Source organism: Alosa pseudoharengus, unplaced genomic scaffold (genome assembly GCF_046254945.1).
Source record: "Alosa pseudoharengus isolate Yale_2024_CS ecotype anadromous, Long Island Sound unplaced genomic scaffold, YU_APseudo_1.1 YU_APseudo_1.1_scf_4, whole genome shotgun sequence".
NCBI lineage: Eukaryota > Metazoa > Chordata > Actinopteri > Clupeiformes > Clupeidae > Alosa > Alosa pseudoharengus.
In genome coordinates this window covers 27,365,205-27,385,556 of record NW_027468774.1, presented here as the reverse complement: position 1 = coordinate 27,385,556, position 20,352 = coordinate 27,365,205, and the positions used below count along the sequence as shown (strand labels likewise).

The following is a 20,352-nucleotide window of genomic DNA, read 5'->3' as shown; positions in this document are numbered from 1 at the left end:
TGTTACATATTTTATATTCACTCACACATTTTTTTGGTTCACAGTTTCTACATCAGTTGAGTAGAGATGAAGAGTCTTGTTTAAGCATGTCTGATTAAAGGAATTCAATGAACTCAATTACACAAATGTGATAAGCTGCACAGCCCAACAATCATAAAGACACAGATAACTTTTACAGTAGTCAAGCAGAAGGAATGGAATGAGACATAGTGGTGAATCAGCTGGGAGGTGTATAAACTTTACTTTTTTGATAATGTTATAATCAGAATTTAAAGGTATTATGAGCCTTTTCCAGACACATGCCAACTACTGTTACCCTGGCTCAGACAAATGAACGATGGGCCCCACCTTTGTAATGATACCACATTATGGGGCTTTTAATATGGTTTTTAGTTTGGCACATTTTGAACGACCATTCAAATAAACTTATGCAACAGATAAAAAGCCACTGACTCCCATGTCTAGCATGTTTAGTTGTTAAAATATCTCAAACGGACTCTTGCTTCACAGTGCAGGAATTCAGATACAACCAAGTAGTCAGCTTGATTAATTATATCCGTAACTATGTCACTATGAATAGTCGGGACAGTTCACAGGTGACAAGCCACATAGGGATGCTGTGACGCACAGTGTGTCCCTGATTAAGCTACAGTATAAATCCACTTGAGAGAGCCAAGAGAAAGAATCATTTTCATCTCCCCATTTATCAAACGAGTGGGAAGCAAAGGCCAAACGGATTGAAATAGTACCCACAGCTCTCCCAAGAATGGATGCCTCTACAGGTTCAGTCGAAATAACCTGTTTCTCTTAATCATGGATTGTTTCCTCGACCGTAGATGTACTGTATATAGCTATGGACCAAGCTGTGTAAGTGATTAGGAGACATTTAGCACATTCGGGCAATAGTCCTCACCTTTTTCAGCTTTTTGGCCCATGGTTTCTGAGCACGTGCAAAACCGGTGTCAAAGTCCTGGGACTCTTTAAAGCCCCCAAACAGCTTCTTGTGGAAGGTGTCTTTCTGCCAGGTGCGGATGCGGTCGCCGTCTTCGGACACCAGAGAGCGGCAGATGGAGGAGTGCAGCGCCGCGATGCGGTCAGCCGAGGACAGGAAACACTGCCACGCCTGCAACAGGGACCCATACAATGGACCTGAGAGAGAGGAACAGCAAGAGTACAGTACAGAGACATGGGTTATTTATACAGTATACAGAGACATGGGTCATTTATACAGTATGGGACATGAGTCATGTTCACAATACACAATTCACAATTCATGAACATAAAACACAAACAGACACAAGTCACTCTAAGCAAGATCCAACAAGATCCAAACACACAGACACATTCATACCAAATTAAACAAAAACTGCAAGGGAGTGAGTTTTTGTCCGTGATGTATTTGAAGACAGTGAGTGATAGTAACCAAAGAGTAGAGACGTACAGTCTATCTGCACTGGAGTTCATTAAGGGAGGGCCCTTTATGTGTTGTTTTTTCCTGTTGTTCAGGATGGAAGAATCTCTGAGACGGACTGCAGTACTCACTTGCGTCCACTAGGGGCTTCCATTTATTGCTCCACTCGCTGAGCTGCTGGGCGTACTGCCGCTCCACGCGGGCCCTCTCCTGGAAGCACGCCACCATGTCGTTACACGCCAGGAAGGCATTCTCTGTGCGTTTCACCGTACTGTGGTAATTTCCTGGCTAAGAACGACAGAGAGGGGATGTCAGAAAAAGAGGTTGCTATGAGAGAGAAAGAAAGAGAGAGAGAGAGAGAGAGAGAGGGGGGGGGGGGTGTCAGAAAAAGAAGACAGGAGGGGTTGTTATGTTAATTACTACTACAGGTACTCTTGCACCTGAACTGGCACGTGTGAGCAAGTGTGTGTGCAGAAGTGTAAACCCGGCTGATGAGAGGGGCTTGACATGCCCGCAGGAAGGCACCCTGACAACCACGCACATGTTGGTTTTAAGCCCCCGTAAAACAGTTTTCGATAAGACCTCCTCATCCATAAATTAATCACGAGAGCCAGTTAGTGAGAATGCTTTACAGTGTGTCAGAGCATTACAGCCAGTCGAGCCTTTGCATATGAAACTATACGTGATAAGCCTGTCAACTGAGCTGACGGAGAAAAAGGAAACATTTCTGAAGAACACAGAACTGAATGACAGAGAGCTGCTGAGGAAACAGTGCATTTTTTCAGACCTTAGTGATACACAAAACACTTCCATGACAGAGTCCCTGTTCATGTATGGGCATGTGTGTGTGTGTGTGGGTGTGTGTGTGTGTGTGTGTCAGGTGAGGATGAGAGGAATTCCATGTGGGGTGAGGCGATTTGAGGTGATCAGGTGACAGGTTGCCGGGACGATCACATGAACAGGGCATCCAGCAAAAAATGAAAGACATGGAAGGAAAGAAGGCATGAGGTAATGACATTTCCAGAAAGGGCGTTTTGGTTTTGTTTTTTTCGTTGATGTGGAGTCTGGAAAGAGATTCTGTTTTCCTGGAACTTGACAGTCTTTACCAACTCTGTCTTTTTTCTTCCCTCTGCTTCTCTTTTCTTTTCTCCCTTTTTCTCTCTCTATTTTTCTTCTCTGCTTCTCTCTCTCTCTCTCTCCGTCCTCTTGCTTATCCCCTGTCCCATATCTCAGTTTTCTCCCTAATCTCTCCCCTCCCCATTTTTCACACTCCCCCATTGTATCTGGCCACAACTCCCTCTTTCTCCCTTATTCTGTGTGTGAGGGCTTGTGAGTGTATGCATGTGTGAGTGTGTGTGTGTGTGTAGGCGTGTGTGTGTGTGTGTGTGTGTGTGTGTGTATGTGTGTGTGTGTGTGCATTTGTGGTTTTTTTCTGGAAGTGTGTAATGTGAGTATGTATGTGTATATGTCTGTGTTTGTGTGCATGTGTTATTGTTTGTGTGGGTGTGGGTGTATGTATGTGTATGTGTGTGAGTGCGTGTGCATTTGTGTGTGGTTTGAGTGCATGTGTGTGTGGTTTAAGTGCATGTGTGTGTGGTTTGAGTGCATATGTGTATGTGTATGTGTGTGTGTGTGTGTATGTGTGTGTGTGTGTTTCTGTGGCACTGTTTCTCCACACTCATCTGAGAGTAAAGTGAAAACAGCTGAGGAATCTTTTCATCAGCCAGGCCCATCGCACAAGGACAGCAACCGACCAATGGCGAGAAGAGCCACAGACATGTCACAGAGCCCCATCCAATGGCATTGCGAACCACATAACAGAGCTCCCGCAGCAGCACAGAAGCTGACCAATCACCGTGTAACTGGGACGAGCCCGGTTCACCACTGACTCAATCTGGGTCAGACTCCGCAGTAGAGAAATTACAGGCAGACATGAACTCTATAAAACACATGCACTTGCAATTACCACAGACACCAAAGGCAGCTCTTATTAGTGTCTGTCGCTTTAAAAATGAGTCAACCACTTCACCTAGCCATTAACCTCAATATCTGCACTGACCACGGAGTGCCAACAATGCTGACCATGAAGAAGACAGGAAAGATACTGGACATCAGCACACAGTGCATGGAAAAGAGTCAGAGCTCTTTGTTTACAAACAAGCTTGAGGGTTAACAGTGGAAAGACCTCTCTCAAATCTATCAGGCACCCGGAAACCACCCTGTATAGCCACTGAAATTACATTGGTCTGGACAATAGAAGCACGAGCCATTTAGGAAAGACAGATGGCCTTTCATGAGTCAGGGTGCAGCCCAGTCAAGCGCCTCGCTCGGGGGGGAAAAGCAGCACAGAGTTCACTTCAAAGGCTCATCTGTGCTGAAGAGACAGCATGGGGTTCACATGGACCCATGTTAAACCCTGGCTCACATGCCAACACTAAGCCACAGAAAGGGCGGCATTGTCCTCCACCTCGGTTGCAGCGTCTCCCTTTGAAGTGCAGGGTGTTGATACTACAAGACACAGACACATATCATGCCATTTTGTGCATGTCTATTCAACTCTACAGCCCTCTTCTACCGTCCTCTCCCCCGGTGTTTTTTCCCTCTCTACTCACCATCCAGAAGCTGCGGTTGTTGACGTCCTCTGGGCCATTCTCAGGCGGGGGAGTGGACATGCTGGACACTGGAGGAAGAGAAGACGACAAGAGACGGAGAGTGTCATCGAGGCAAAGCGGAAGACACAGAGGACGGGAAAAAAGTTGTTTTTTCAACTGAGGTTGAAAAAACTGAGGAGTGAGGTTGGCCTTTTTTATCCTATAGCAGTTACTCCCACATTGTCAAGTTCTGACATGTTCCAACGACATCAGCTTGAGAGCCTCAGGCCAGGTGATGCAGGGTGTTTCCCTCTCTGTTGACAGGATGAGACCAGGAGAAAGGTAGCCACTCCTCTCACCTGAAGTGCTACAACATTGCGTAAGAGCTGTTTGAACACAGAGGTTTGTTTGCAATATTATGGTATGACTACGGAAGATAATGATGTAATAGGATCCACCAGAAAAGGAAAATTCAGGAATACTTGCGTAGGAAAGTGTAGGATAGATAAAGACAGGGGTGCACAGCACGGTTACACTGTTTCAGAATAACATAACAAATGGGAGTTGACACGAACAAACAAAAAAACTATAATTAAATGTAATATTAGAACCACAATAGCTTCTATACACATAATCCTTGGACAGAAAAAAAACATTTTTCAAGAGACTTTTCAAAAACTCATGAAAAATGTAACCTTTAATGAGGACATATGGCGGTAACAACAAGCAATGACTGGAGTAATGAATATGCATTAAATTATGCTGCAGTCCATTTAATCAAGAATAAATAAATGCATAATGTCAACAACTCAGACTCCACAGAACACAAACACTGCTAAAATATGCTCTAAAGAAATACAGAGGGCAACGCAATGACCCAGCACAGCACAGTACAGTACAATGAATCAGACAGAAACCAGGTGGAACCCTGTAGGTAGGTACCCTATAATTATCTAGGAAACAAACAACTTCTAAAGCAGAACAAGGAGTGTACTGTCACAGTAAGACCTGTACAGTATGCTAGGCTGTGTAGTGTCTAAAGGAATTCAACATGGCTGCTGTTGAGAGAGGAAGCTAAGGGCCTTGCACTGAGTCTGATCATTTGCTATAGTGCTCTTTGCTGGCCAGACTGATATCAACATAAGTCAAACACTCGGATGTTTAACATTCATTGGTGGGATTCAGTCCGTGCACATGGTACGTCCTCACCCAGAATTCCCAGCATTGAAAGATGAGCTATCCCAAAATAAACAGAGGTGAAGGGTCAACTCCCACCCACTTCTCCCCTACTGTGTCTCCACAAACTGGTGTGTCAAAGCATTGCCCAAGAGAAACAATGCATGTTTTTACATACACTCACTCCTAAACCCACTCACACACACTCACACATGCTCAAACAAGACAGAATGCAAGTGTTTCACGTGCACTTGTGCAGATGCACAGGCTGATTGGCAAGCGTGGATTCACATGCCTCACATAGCACAGACACGCATGCACACATACACACATATTGCACACACTACACCATAAGAAATCCAATAACAATGATGAAATAATGCATACAAGTATCTTTAGCCCTTTTAATCTGTCTAGAATCATTATTGAAGAAGAGATAAGAGACACAGCTAAGAGGGAAATTTGCATTTGGTGACCCACCAATTCAGAAGAAAGAAAAATTGTGTGTGTGTGTTTATGTGTACATATGTGTGTGTATGTTAAATATTCTTGGGACTATGTTCTGTGCAGGGAGTTCACACACCAAATTTGGTTTCCCCCTTTCTCATCACAGGGGGTCATGGATGTAATAAATCTTCCCCTAGTTGACCTTTGATCCCACTTCCTGCTTCCTCTTTGTCCCCTTCCCTCCCATCAAACTATGACTCAGAGGGGATTTGGGAGGAATGCTATAGACGTCTTCATGTCTCCATCCTATAGATAATCTGCCTGCGCAGTCTACTCATTTCAGTCATATCCAATATGTTCATGCAGTCTTTATACATGAGCACTTCTCAAATACCTCCACTGACTACCATCAGAGTTATTAATTGAAGCAGACATGCACCATCACTATTACTTTAATGTAAAGCATATATAGATCTAGCGCTCCACAACAACAGCAGTTAAAGTTGTATACGTTTTCTCTTTCACGGTAATTGCAATGAATGATAAAAACAGTACAGCGCTGTTAAAATGGTTAAACATTATGACGTTTCAGTCAACCAAAGTCTTTTTTGCTAATCCTTTCTGCTAATCCCTTCAGCTAAACACTTTTTATTTTCAGGCTGTGATCGCATGAAAAGTTATGAATACACATAAAAGTTTCAACTGAAGGCAGTTTAACAGTTGTCAATGCTTTTTTTCTTGTCAGTTACACCCCTTACAAACCCTGCGCCCCTTCACCCCTTGCTTAGTTGCCCCCTTTTGCCCCCCCCCCTCCACCCACCCTGGCGCACGTTCTCTGCCCCCCCACCCCTGTCCCCGTTTCGACTGTCACACATAACTCTAGCAATACACGCCCGCACTAGCTGGAAATATATAGCAACTTATGAACGCATATGACAGAAATAGAAAACGCATCAGGAGCCTGGGGCATGAAGTTTGATGAAAATTCACGCTAAGAGCACTAAGATCAGAGGGAATAAAACTGCAGAGAAGAACGTACCCCAAAGTCTTCCCCTATGAGTGTCCTCCTGGGGGTTGTTGGCTTGGAAAGTTGAGTTTCTTCGGCTCCTGTTGTCTCTTCTCTCTGTCCTCTAGCTTTCAGTGCCCTCTCTTTTTTTCCCTCCTGTGGTCAGTCTCTTCCCTCCTTCTGTCTCTCGCACACTTTTCCGTGGTTTTGTTTTTCTTTTTTTCCTCTTTCTCCCTCCTTTTGGCCTGTCTTCGGTGTTTGGTGAGGTGGCTTTCTCTCCCTCCTCTCCCTCTCACTCGTTCCCTTTCTCACAGAAAACAGCTGCAGGAAACAGGGCTTCTCGGTCGCTGTATCAGAGAGCTGAACAGCCCCCCCTCCTGTCCCACCCACCCTACCCTACTCTTGCTCCAGCTCTCTGTGAACTGTTAATGAATGCAGGGTGGCCTTGCCCATGGTGTCTACACAAGCCTGTAGACTACACCTTCAAACTAGTGACCCTGGCCGGTAGGGCTGAGTGATGTGATGGAGTTGTTACACTACTGGTAGAACAAAAGATTCAGTATACGCAGACGGCATTTTGAAAATTATTCCATCCTGTAGCCTTGGAACTTTTTGTCCCCAGGGTATTTGTAGAATTTGTAGCTGGCAAAGACCCCAACGTAGCAATGGGGTCAGAGAGAGTGTGTGTGTGTGAGAGAGAGAGAGAGAGAGAGAGAGAGAGAGAGAGAGAGAGAGAGAGACATGCTAATTATATTTCTATAGGTTATAATATACTTCAAAAGCGTGTAAACCCATAATATAAGGTATGTTTATTATGTAAGAAATGTAATCTCTGCATCTGAGAAACTTTAGAAGGGAATTTCTCTTGGGCTGTGCAGTGTGACATGGTGTAAAGAGACCCTTTATGTCCCCAAAATATTATAAAGATAAAATTCCAGTACAGTAGAGTAAATTTACTCCAGCCTCTATTTTTGGTGTACAAGGATTTATTTCTGAATTTCTGATGGAAAAAAAGGGGTATGGGTGGAGGGATTTTTTTCATCAGAGGCACTTATGCTTCAAACCCTCAGACCCTCAAGATGAAGCACACCACATATGAGTATTCCATACTCGAAAATACACGGAAACCACTAAGTTGTAAAATAAGAAACTGTATCAGATGAATGAAACTGTATAAGACCATCTGCATGAACATGAGCTGACTATAGTGGGATCGGCCTTCTTCAACTTAAATCACTGTCTTGTACTGACTGACTGGCTATTTTAGGTTAGAGTTAGGCCTAGGTCATAATATGAATGCAATGGCTTATGTATGTGATTTTTATTAGGGTTAATCCTAAACCTAGAAAATATTCTGCTTTTATGTAGGATAGCCATTTCTGCAAGCCAACCTATCCTGATAAAATTAAAATGTTATGCAATTGCTTAAGTGCAGGATGAAAATCACGTTTTCAATACAGTAGCCTATAAAACCCTCTGAATTATGGACACTTACTAAAGTCAGCCTAGACCTATCCAGATCAGCTAACTTAAAATATTGGAAAGCAGCCTAGGCCTAGGCCTACAATCTTTTTGTTTAGTGTGGGTGGAATTTCTTTCTTTTTTATATACTTACAATGACGATGAAGGTCTATTAAGGGTAATGAAGAACTGTTGTGGTGTTTGTTGCTGTACAAAACTTTTTTTTAAGAACTAAGATTGGGAAACAATGTTGTCTAATAGCACTCTATTCTTTGATGTCCTCACATCTGACATTTCACCATCTAGTGTTCGATTGTGAAATCTGGTGATGAAAAGGAAACCATGGATTTCTAGCCTGGATGAACTCAGTCCCAGACGAACTTCTTGTCTGGGTCATAATTTCTCTGCACAGGCGATTGCTAAACAAAGCAGGCGATAACTGGGGATAGCTAAGGGTCCTTCGAGAAGAACGTATAAGTGTGACGCGTCTCCTCGTGGCTGGTCTCAGTGAGAATGGAAAGCATGTGCTGTTGCTGCTAAATGGTAGGTAGCACTAGGCGATAAAGATTTAGAACTTGTGCTTTCAGTACTTATCTGACATGATAAACATGTGTGATTTATTTGGTTTGGTAAGCACCAGAGGTTCCCTAGGCAACGTTAACGTATGTTTGTGAAATGTATTAAATCCAAGCTCACACCGGGACAAACCACATGGCTAACGTGGGTGTCCTTGGTAACATTACGCCGTCAAGTGGCAAGTTAAAATTAACGTTATATTAGTTTGTAATGGTCTCTTATGATGCTTTGCACTGGGCTCTGAATTTCTGTGGCGACGATGTGCTGCTCTGCTCCTGACATGGCAGAGTCTGAGGAGATGTCTGGTAACCGCTTGTGTTTCCTTGTTTTAATTCTTGGCGGAATTCTAATGGTCTCCCTTTAAATTTACAGATGGCAGTATCCCACCGAAGTTGACTAGTCCAGAGGTGAGTTTATTTGCATTTGTTATAACGTTAATGGCATTGGAAACAAACGGTAACGTTATAAGGCCTTCAATGATGTCTTGCACTGGGCTCTGAATGACTGTGGGGATAACGTGCTGCTCCGCTCTTGACATGGCGGAGCCTGAGGTGGCTGTAAACTGGAGAAGAGCTATTGGATACGTTCTCAAATGTGTGGCTTTGTCTCACTCAAAATTGTTTTTCCTTTCAGGTGAATATTGAATCAACTGGAGACATCAGTCAACGCAAATGGTTAAGTTTTAAATGGGTGACCAGTGACGTGTTTAAGGTTTAGCTTTAAGCAATGTAACAGTCACTTTTGGCTGCACGTGAAGGACCGAACACACAACCTTTAGGGAACGTTCCCTAAAGGTTCTCTGAAGGTAGCAGCTAATCCCTTTAGGGAACCTTCCCTAAAGGTTATGTGTTTGCTGGGCGCTAACTTTACTGTGAATAATCAGGTTGGTATGTCCGGGCCCTAAAGCCCTCCTTACACTGACAGACTTTGCAAATATTTGGAAAAGACTTTTGAAAGACTACAGTCTCAGACCCTCTCACATCTAAAGACAAGTAGAGTTTTAAGTCACAGACTATGATTTTGCAATGACTAGGGATCTTGCAGGGTCACTATTTACAAGACTGCAACAAGATTCCTTTAAATTATTATCCATCCCCTAGCGGAAATTCCAGTAGAAATCCAGTTGAAAATCCAGTTGAGATCCAGTAGGAATCCAGTTGAGATCCAGTAGGAAACCAGTAGAAAATCATTAGGAAACCAGTTGGAAACCAGTAAAAACTTCAACTGGTTTTATTGGTTTTTATATGGAAATTGGAACACTTCTACTGGTGGGTAACTGGTCTCTACTGGACTGTATTGGTAAGGTCCAGTTAAAGAAACCTACTGGTTGATGAACTGGTGTTAAATGGTATGAACTGGTTTAAGATTATATTATATTTTTTTACTGGTGGGTAACTGGTCTCTACTGGATTGTATTGGTAAGGTCCAGTTAAAGAAACCTACTGGTTGAATGAATTGGTGTTAAATGGTATGAACTGGTTTAAGATTATATTATATTTTTTAACTGGTGTGAATTGGTCTGTAATGGTTTTAACTGGTGACAACAGGTTTGTACTTTAGAAAAACAAAAATAGATATGACTCAGCTTAAAACTCTAGTTGTTTTACATAGGCCTACAAATGTTTTCAATTATCAACTTCTCCTTTTTTAAAATGTGCAATTCTATTTTCCTACTATTATACCTACTCCCAGAACAATTAACAAAGAACAACATATTTCAAAAGGTATGATTAAGGCGGTTTTTATTTTTTTCTGTTAAGATCTATGATTTTTTTCTGAAATGAATACTCCTATTTTCTTGTGGCGTACAGCCACCTCAGCTTCTCCTACGCCATTGTCCACAAGCCATCACTTGAATGTGTCTGAAAAACAAAAACAAAAATATCAGAAACAATTCATGTTCATGTTTTTGTTTTGTTATATTTTTTAATAGAAATAGAATCGGTTCTCTGTTAAACGTGAATGAATTGAAACCCTTTACTGCCTGATATTTCTCAGGAGTGAGGGGAGGTTTTGCTGTAACTGTTTTGGTAAGCTATGGTTTGAATGTATCTTGCCATCTGAGCAGGGAGGCGATGGCAAGGTACATTCAAACCATAGCTTACCAAACCAAGCATAGCCTTGACATACAGTGATCTGCGACTCCGATTGGGCTGCACAGGATATTGACAAAACATATTGTTAATCAGTTTGATTCAATACACGTCTTTTAAAGAGATTGCATTTGAACTTGCATTTTTTTATTGCATTATTATTCACTCACCCATAGGCTGACCTCCCAACACTCGGGAAGTGTTTGTATGAATTGCCTCTATGGTTGCCCAAAGACCATCCCTCTCTTTTTTTATTTTTGTGTTTCCAAATCTTTGTATCTGTCATTTAACACGTTTGAGAGAAAAACACAAAAAACAAAACAACTCAAATAGTTATCCTTTCTTACACAAGCTGAGCGTGTGCGTGTAAGATAAGATCTTGAATTTACCTTTGTTTGAGGTCTTCATTTTCGCAGGATATTTTTTTGTTTTTGGTCTTTAATTGCTGGTAAGCTTTTTTGATGTTTCCAAACATCCTTTGGGGAACAACACCATCATCTGATACATCAGAATCCTAAATGCGAAGTAAAAATAAAGTATGTAATTTATGTCAGCACAAAGGGTCATCAGAATCTGTTTTTCTGTAAAACCATACACATTTTCTTGTAAAAAACTTAACATGCAGTCATCATGTGCAAAGCACTTTACCTTGTCATCAGACATCCAAAAAGTCCTATAAACACAAAAACCTTAGTATATTCAAATGCAGTTTATAATAGTTGGATCCATCTAAAGCAATAGTAAAGATGGGATATATCCCCACAATTGCAAATGGACATGATAAGCATTTCATTACCTCAGCATCAAAGAATGTGGGATTCCGACTGGATGGTCCGACTCCCTCCAAAGCATCCTAAAAACAACCAATAAGATTTTTTGCTGATTGCTTCTTTTCTGTTCTTATCGTTTACTTGTATGTCCAATGAACACACTCAGTGAGGTGAAGCACACACTAACCCGGAGCAGTGAGCTGCCTTGCTAAAGTGGCGCTCGGGAGGCAGTGAGGTTAGGTGCCATATTCAAGGACACTTCAGCCGTGGATGTGGACATGGGAGAGCAGTGCTCAACCACTTCCCCTGCACACATTTTTCCTACTGGTTGGGGATCGAACTGGCAACCCTTTGGTTTCAAGCCCGAACCCCTAACCAGTAGGCCACAGCTGCCCCTGCCTGTGTTGTGTGTCATGAAGGTTTGAAGATATGGGCATTGTGTGAGGAAGTCTTACCTCAAACTCAGAGGGGACCAGAGCCACTTGGTTGGGAGATCCCTCCACACCATGCTATATGACAAAAACCTCAGTAAACTAATATGTATTCATCATCATTCATCAAATATATGGTCAATGACTGTAGAAGTCTTACCTGAAACTCTGAGGCTGTTTCATTTTTTTTGAGAAGTTTCTTTTTTTGGGGGATGGGTGATCTCACAAAGGTTGCGTCCTGTAAATAAATACCTTTGTAAAGGGTTCGTTTTTCGTAAAGACTGCAGTTCTATTTGGTATGTTGTTATGTATCCCGTTTAATACTATTTATCTTAGCCTTGTTTAGCCTTAACTTTACATTAAAGAAAGCAAACTTACCAAATCTGACTTTTGACAAAGGGGTTTCCTTTTCTTGGCAGCTATTTTTTTTCCCCTATTATTTTCTGCATGAATTGTCTGTCCCCTTCTCTTTCATGTGTCTTAATTATCTGAGAGGTGATTGAAATACAATGTGCCGTTTTGGGCTTGTTAGTGACAAAGTGGCAAATTGCAACTTAAGACAGTGTTGCAGTTTTCCTCAGTTGCTTTGGTGCTTTTCTCAGATCAGGAATAAAAATTCTAACTATTCACAACTATTAGTTCAACCTCCACAACATTTATTCATTTGTGCACATCATAGTAGCAATTTCTCCTTCCTCTGAACAAATTGCAAATGTGAAGCGTACATATTCACTAACTGCTGTGCAAATGTTAATAGTGATGTGAGAAAAGCATCAAAGTGACTGAGGAAAAACTGTAAATGTTGTGGGGATGCAAATCTTCTTATTGCTTTTTCACAAATGCTAAGGTATTAGCAGGCTTAGTGCTGTGTTAGTGAATGGCAGGCTTACTTTTTTGGTGCCATGGAAGGCTGTTTTCTTTTCTTTTCTCATTGGCCAACAAAGGCTCTTGCCTGATCTTGGGCACAGGAGGTCTTTTGAGCTCCATTTGCTTCCTCAGATTGTCCTCATCCTCTGTAATACAAAAAGATAGATAGACAGAAAGATAGATAGATAGATAGATAGATACCAGAGGGCAATTTTAGATATGCAGCAACTTATACAGTACATACACACATATCTCACACACATACAATAAATGTAATCACCCAGTTATATAAAAGTAAAGAGTGAGGATTACTAGGCCTGATAGTGCCAGTAGGGACTGCACCTATGATACATTGACCCTGATTGGTGCTATGGTGGAGTATGTGCAATGGTGGTAGTGCAAAAGTAAACAGTGCAGGGGCATCATCAGTGCAAGCACTGTTTTTGTTATAAGAATGTGGAAAAATAAGAGTATGATTAATTGACACAATTAATGTAATTACTTGACACAAAAAGATATACTAGGAGAACACTAGCACAACAGGAAGTCAGAATGACAGTCAGGCCTACATTGTGCATTATCTTATATATAATAGGCCTATATTATTTTGAACTAGTTAAAATCATTAGGCCTACTACAGCAAAGGCCTACCATGGCCTAGCCTACACTCATATGTCTACAGTGGTTACAATGTGTGAGCCTAGTTATTTGTTAGATGATAGGCTACAGTCCACATGTAACGTTAATAAGAGAGGCGACCGCCTGACACAACATTAACGTTAGTGCGGCGACCGTCTGTATCAACAGGACATAAGGTAACCCAAGCAAGCTGTCACCCCTACTGCTCATGATGACTTCATGTAACTGAAGGTAAGCGATCAGGCTAGTGGACGTTTCATAAGCCTACACTCAGCAAATGTGTCATACCTAACCGCTAAGTTAAGTTAGCTACCTTTGGAACCAGATTTATGCATGAGCCTGTCTGACGGCTATGCTAACGTAACGCTAGCTAACGTTAGCGCTAACAGAGTCTAGTATTTGTTACTACACCGTATCAGAGAGCTAAATTAATAATGACATTATAAAGTCTATGTAAGCCTTTTATACACATGGACTGTAGTGTGTGTTATTCATACTTACCAGACAAGAGCAGTAGCATTTGGGCTTGGTGGTAGATCACATCACCCACCACGTCAAACAAGGGATTTGTTTTGCTGCGTTAACGTTGAAGTCCTTAATGTCCTCTCAGGAAACAATTCTTCTATAGCACTTCTAATTGTCTGCTAAATATCGTAAGTTACTAGGGCAAACATTTTAAAGTTAAAATGTATAACGTTAGCTTCCACTATTGTACGTTAAGCTGTACTCGCTATGGCTATGCACACAATACGTTATTAACGTTAGTAATTCTAGAGTGCTGTAATTTAAATAGTAGCCTATGTGCGCGTGACCTTATTTTCGCGTGAGAATTTGGTAGTTTCAGGCTCGTGCAGTAGGCTACGTTAATGCAGCCAGTGTTATCTTTTCGTGGCTCGTAGGCCTACTTGAATTCATGACTGGACAGATTAGGCCACATTGTCACTAAGCACGTGATCGTTTTCCATTTCTAAAAAGTTTTGTTATTATAAACATCCAATATAAGCAGGTCTGTGTTCATTTACTCATATTTGTATTTATAGGCCTATGCATATCCAAGAAATGACCTCAAGGACTTACAAACAGTTTTTGGACCCACAGAGAGTGTCCTGAATTCCCAGGAATTCAAGATGGAGAAAGACCAAGACCAACACCTGTACAGACCAGACCAAGGTAGCCTACAGTCTGTTGATGGCAATTTAGGACTCTATAAGAAGAATAAATTAGCCTACTGCAATCTAATAAAATTGATATCTTTGACAGGAATGTGACAGAATGATCTGATGCTGTTCATTTCAGTCTAATGAAACTCAAGGATTTCTATGTTTTTTCAACAGAGACATGAAGAAGATGAAGAAGAAGGTGGATATTGTATAAGGAACAAGAGGTGCAGCCACACAAATAATTCACAAATTCATATTAAGGAACACCTTGCTAGTATTTTCAAAAAATGCATTTCAAATAATACCATTTTAGCATATGACTATTGACAATGCGCTCTTAAAATAACATACAAACAACTCGCCATAGACTTCTGACCAGGTGTACAATAGCGATTTTTAGACAATGCGCTAGGCCATTCCCTCGGTTGTTAATTGCCACACCCCTGGGCGCATTGTTTAAAAAATCAACGTGCAAAATAAGGAATTAAACTTTGCGCCGGCTGGAAAACGAGTTTTACGCCATGCACCAGGGTGCAAAATACAGCCCATAATCTGTTGGTGATTTATCTCACAATGAAAAAAAAAGTTATTTTGAGAAAAAGGAAAATCTCATAAAGAAATAAATATTTTTTAACAAAAACATGTCGCTCATAATTATTGGCACCCCTGCTTGTAATACCTTCTTAAGCCTCCCTTTGCCAATAAAACAGCTTGTAATATTCACCTATGACACCCCATAAAGTTGGAGAATACAAAGCAAGGGATTTAAGATCGTTCGTCTTTACAAAATCTCCCCAGATCGTCCAGATTCCTAGGTCCACACTTATGCATTCTCCTCTTTGACTCACCCCACTGTTTTTCTATGGAGTTTAGATCAGGGGACTGAGATGGCAATGTCCGAAGCTTGATTTTGTGTTCAGCAAACCATATTTGTTTTGATCTGGATGTTTGCTTTGGTTCATTGACCTGATGAATGATCCAATCATGACCAACTTTTAGTGTCTTGGCAGAGATTGACAGATTTCCTTTTATTTGAAAATGTTTAGTTTTTTCTTGGTGTTCATGATACCATGCACCTTAATTAGGTTCCCACGGCCTTTGGGAATAAAAACAGCCCCACAATAGCACAGCCCCTCCACCATAATTCTTATTAGGCACGGGGTTCCTTTCAGTATAGTCATTCTTCTATATATGCCAAACACACCTAAAGTGTTTCTAGCCAAAGAGCACAATTTTCATTTCATCTGACAATAGACCACACTTCCAGACAGAGTCACTGTACCATTCAGTAACTCCTGCCATTTATATTTGGTAATTAAATGACTGGACAGGCTTTTACTTGGCATGCCCTCTAAATAAGCTATTAGCAATGAGGTAACTTTTGAAGATTTTTGGGGGGACTTTTTTTGACCCCCAAGATGGCACCTTTGTCTGTAACTCTCCAACAGTGGTTCTTATGGAATGTTTTGCCTATCTTACCATCCTCCATACTGTACGTGTGGACAAGATAACCATGGGTCTTTGTCCATTTTAAACAAAGTACCTAGTTTTCATAGACATTCTCTGACTTACAAATGTCAACACACTTTCTTTTTATTTAAGTTTAGTGTATTATCTTGTCTTTCCGATGTTGAGAAATGACTAGAGGATTTAGCCTCAGTGTGACTTTATTTTCATACCATAGTGAAAAAGAAAGTCATGAACTACTTCAGAAAGTTCACAGACACTCTGATTAACTTAAATAAATTGAAATTAGATAGGAAAATACATTTTTCAGGGATGCCAATAATTGTGAGCAACGTGTTTTTGTTAAAAATATGTATTTCTTCATGAGATTTTCCTTTTTCTCAAAATACATTTGCTTACCTTCAAGGTTGGATTTTTCCTATTTGTTTTCAATGTGAGATTACAATAAATTACCAACAGATAGATTAGCAGAGATGCCAATAATTCTGGAGGGTAGGCTACTGTAGATTCAAAAAAGAAAAAAACAATTCCAGAATGCAATTAACAAACAATACATTTGGAGAAATCAATCAAATTCTTACTTGTAACTTAAGTAGCCTAAATCTTTCAATCTTGGTTACAAAGTTGTAAATCTTGAATTTCCCCTTGGGGATCAATAAAGTATCTATCTATCTATCTATCTATATCTAAACACAATGCATATAACTCACAGATAAAAACATGATTGTGTCACCAAGTGAAATTGTAAGTAAATGCTTAATTATTAACCACACTGATAAACTGTATGTATGTACATTTCCCAATTTTTATGAGCGAGACTATGGTGAAGTAAGAAAAGAAAAATAAATTACATATCAAACTCAAATCTGGTGTTTCTGTCATTTACATTACCCGTTTTTGTGTTAAGTTTTCTGAATTGTGTTGTTAAAATATGTAAAATACGTAGTGGGCTCAAAATAGCACGGTTTTGCATAGGCTATTATTCAATGCAGAAATGTAAACAGTATTGTTATTTTTTTTCACATAATAGCCCAAGGTAAATTGAAATGTCCTATCCATTGTCCATTCATTGTAAAATTGTAAATTGGTTTACTTCTGGTTTGCCAGACCAGTTGAGACCAGTTACTGAACCAATTGAGACCCATAACCATTGAAATTGCAGACACCAGTTACATTCAACTGGTTTCAACTGGATTGAACTGGTGAGCATCCCCAGTCCAAAAGTTCTATTGGTTCTATTGGTATTTAAATGGTTTCAACTGGTGTTACTAACTGGGTAAACCAGTAGAAAATCAAAAACCCAGTTGGAACCAGTTGCAACCAGTACAGACCATTTCAGACCAGTTCAGACCAATAGGCTTCCTATTGGATTTTCTACTGGAATTTCCACTAGGGTCGTGCAATAGATGAACAGGAACATAAAATTATAGCCTATTAAACTCAAAGTCGTATTTTCGTGTTTCTGCAGCATTGTTTCATGCGTGACATCCTTAACCGATATAGAGGAGTTCTGTCACGTGGAAGAGCCGACTAAATATGTATAAGAAATGACAAGTATTATAAGAATAACATAATTATAGGCTACAGCTGTCGCCTACACTTTGCCCCTTCCTGTTTGGTGTTGGAGAGGTCACTATTGTTTTTTTTATAAACAATTGTTTTCACGTCACTATTTGCATGAGCCACGACTAGAAAGACTTGCGATAATATCAAACATGTTTGATATTGTCGTAACGGCAAAACTAGAAAAAGACTTAAAACCGCTAAGATTGGCACCTTGCACTTAACGATCTAGTTGACGGGAGCGCGCCGCGATTCCAGTAGGCTACAACTCTCATGACTTCTGTCCGACTTTGGACATTTAGTCGCTGACTGTGAAAACAGACCAAAATCGTACAATGTAAGGCCGCCATTAGTTGTAGTCATGGGAATATTGTGTTTAATTTGTCTTTGTGCTATGTTACTGTAAGAACAACATAATGAAACATAATAAATTGCTTTAAAATTGTGCCTTTTGTGTGTTATTTGCAAGAGGATTTGGTGCATTGCAAACAGTTAGGCCTATAGTGCAGATCTTGCTATTTAAAGTGTGTGTATATATATACTATTTGATCGTGAGGGAAATTTTAACTTTGCACAAATTTTAAATAATGCATGGATTAGTAAGTCATATTCCTCCAAATATAAAGCACTTTGAGCTGCATTCTGTGTATGAAAGGTGCAATACAAATAAAGCTTAATAGCCTTGTGACTTGTCTGTAAAGACTTAACATTTTAAATGGACAAAAAAAACCTTGTAGCCTACATTTGTGTGGGGTGATTGCTCATCAGGCCCCACTTTACTGTTTCTGAGCACCTTAAGTGTGTATGGGCATGCTCCTTATTGGCTAGCCTACTTATTTTCTGTAGCCTACACACCTGATCTAGAAGTGCCATTCTTTTAAGGAACATACCTGCAAACTAGTCACCTTTCGGCGAAAATCGCCGTTTTTGAATCAAAATATGGCATTCACGTGAATCGTGTAGATCCGGTGAGTGGAGTGAGACTCGTCGATTTCATGCGAGATTGATAGGCAAGTGATTGGCCTCTATTTGTGCTATTTTTGAAGACCTACCTATCAGTTTCTGAGGGCGGGCTTTATCTCACTTTCTGTTACGCATAGCCTGCCTGCTGTGGCAGCAGCGATATGACCAAGGAATAAAAGAAAATGTTAGCTAACAAACACGGGCCACATGCTACACTCTCTCTGACTATAAACTCAAGGTAAAACATATTGTTAGGATACTTTTCTCTTGCCCTCGGTGGGTTAAATGAAAGACTTGCTGAGGTGAGGTTCAGGGGCGCCTGCAGGAATTAATGCTATGGTACGCACACCCATCACCCCCCCCCCGAAAAAAAAAAATCACTCGTGAACAATATTGGTCCGTGCATTGGTCAGTCAGCAAAAAAAGTAGCCTACATAGCATAACAACATCCACATGCAATAATACAACGACAACGTCTACAATGACCTATTTATTTGGACAACTTGATACAGCCCTATACAGGCTAAAGTTACCTTTAGTTTTGTTCTAGCGTAACGTGACGTCTGGCTTTAGTGCAGTCTAACGTTCTGACAAGCACACCGATTGCCTACCTTGTCCATCTGGAATAACTCCTAGCTTTGCTGCCTCCATCCTTTCTGTTTTCGTTGTTTAAAACTTGTGATATCCATGATGAGTATTAAGTTATTGAATTAGCTCAACATTGTGTGCTGATAACCATATATAGATAGCCGAGTAAAAGAAAACAAGTAGCCTATTGCGTGCCTGCGTGCGTATTCTCTCTCCTGCTCAAACAAAATGTGTGCACGTTAATTTTGATAACGTGTTCACTAACTTTACGTAATAGAAAATGGTAAATAGCCTGATGGCATGCAGCTAATGGGATACTGTGCATAGTTGGGAAGGTATGGTAGGCCAATTTGGTGTGAATACACACACACACAAGGGAAATTTTCTCTCGCTGTTGAGCCTGATGGTACGCACAGTGCGTACGGACGTACACCTGCAGGCGCGCCTGGTGAGGTTAACAAGTGTTTACTCGCAAATTCACATTCTCGCAGCTGGCCTTTTTGAATTGCTTTGCGAAACAAAACGACTCTGAGTGCGATTGTGAATTTAGCTCGGCTTAATAGTTTAATATTGTCTTGGAAAGTTATTGTTTGTTCACGAGTTTCATTTAGCATTATATGTTCCATGTGTCGATGATGGTTAGACATGACGTTCTCAGGGAGCGCAGACCTTTCCAAGGCCAAATGTAGGCTAGTTATTTGCAACAAATCTGAAAGTGGACCTAGCAAAAATGTTTGACTTCCTCAGTGATAGGTGTTTAATTTGTTTGTTTTCTGTGTAGCATATAGATCATAATTCTTGATAATTAGCATGTAAACAAGCGAGACCTAGGCTTCTGGAGTAGACTGACATAACGCACCTATTGCTGAGACCCGCCCCTTTAGTCGGAATGTGATCATTGCAACCTCTGTAGACACGAGAGGAGCAGAAAGACACCAACATAACATGAGGGATAGATGTATTTCTTCACACAAAAAATATCAAATAATAATGGATTGAAAAGAGGTACTAATAAACCAGACATGCTAGAACAGATACCAGATAATGGACATCCGCAGTCCCTTTCTATCAACACAGTGATTTTCATAGATAAGGATTAGGCTTTAAAACAGATTGTCAACATTTATGTTGTTTGGTCTGTTT

At 40.6% G+C, this 20,352-nt stretch overlaps 1 protein-coding gene, 2 long non-coding RNA genes and 2 other non-coding genes across 8 annotated transcripts in view; 3 read left to right on the top strand and 2 right to left on the bottom strand.

Annotated features, from left to right (window-relative positions):
- Positions 1-6,940, bottom strand: part of LOC143102222 (protein kinase C and casein kinase substrate in neurons protein 3) — a 12,528-nt gene extending 5,588 nt beyond the window's left edge. Inside the window, exons 1-4 of one of the 3 annotated variants that reach the window (XM_076265687.1) lie at positions 6,665-6,940; positions 4,024-4,091; positions 1,543-1,699; positions 914-1,149 (exon numbers count right to left, since the gene is read on the bottom strand). In XM_076265687.1, coding sequence (XP_076121802.1) covers positions 914-1,149; positions 1,543-1,699; positions 4,024-4,083 — 453 coding nt within the window. In that variant the 5' untranslated portion in view covers positions 4,084-4,091; positions 6,665-6,940. Of the gene's footprint in view, positions 1-913; positions 1,150-1,542; positions 1,739-4,023; positions 4,348-6,664 lie in introns of those variants that run through there. The other 2 variants (XM_076265689.1, XM_076265690.1) reach the window with 2 other exon arrangements.
- Positions 6,941-8,575: 1,635 nt separating this feature from the next.
- Positions 8,576-9,742, top strand: LOC143102221 (uncharacterized). The gene is made up of 3 exons (XR_012982562.1): positions 8,576-8,635; positions 9,041-9,075; positions 9,302-9,742. It is a non-coding gene; the product is annotated as an uncharacterized LOC143102221 (long non-coding RNA).
- Positions 8,881-8,969, top strand: LOC143103395 (small nucleolar RNA SNORD88). The gene has a single exon (XR_012982812.1). It is a non-coding gene; the product is annotated as a small nucleolar RNA SNORD88 (small nucleolar RNA).
- On the top strand, positions 9,137-9,225 carry LOC143103394 (small nucleolar RNA SNORD88). Its single transcript, XR_012982811.1, has one exon. It is a non-coding gene; the product is annotated as a small nucleolar RNA SNORD88 (small nucleolar RNA).
- Positions 9,743-10,439: 697 nt separating the features above from the next.
- On the bottom strand, positions 10,440-14,054 carry LOC143102220 (uncharacterized). Of its 2 annotated transcripts, none has more exons than XR_012982560.1 (9): positions 13,970-14,054; positions 12,853-12,975; positions 12,341-12,450; positions 12,123-12,200; positions 11,987-12,040; positions 11,558-11,614; positions 11,151-11,275; positions 10,932-11,040; positions 10,440-10,530 (listed from the first exon to the last, which is right to left on the bottom strand). It is a non-coding gene; the product is annotated as an uncharacterized LOC143102220 (long non-coding RNA). The 2 variants fall into 2 exon arrangements; XR_012982561.1 differs by lacking the exon at positions 13,970-14,054 and adding an exon at positions 11,410-11,434 and having other exon boundaries at positions 12,853-12,943.
- Positions 14,055-20,352: the final 6,298 nt, after the last annotated feature.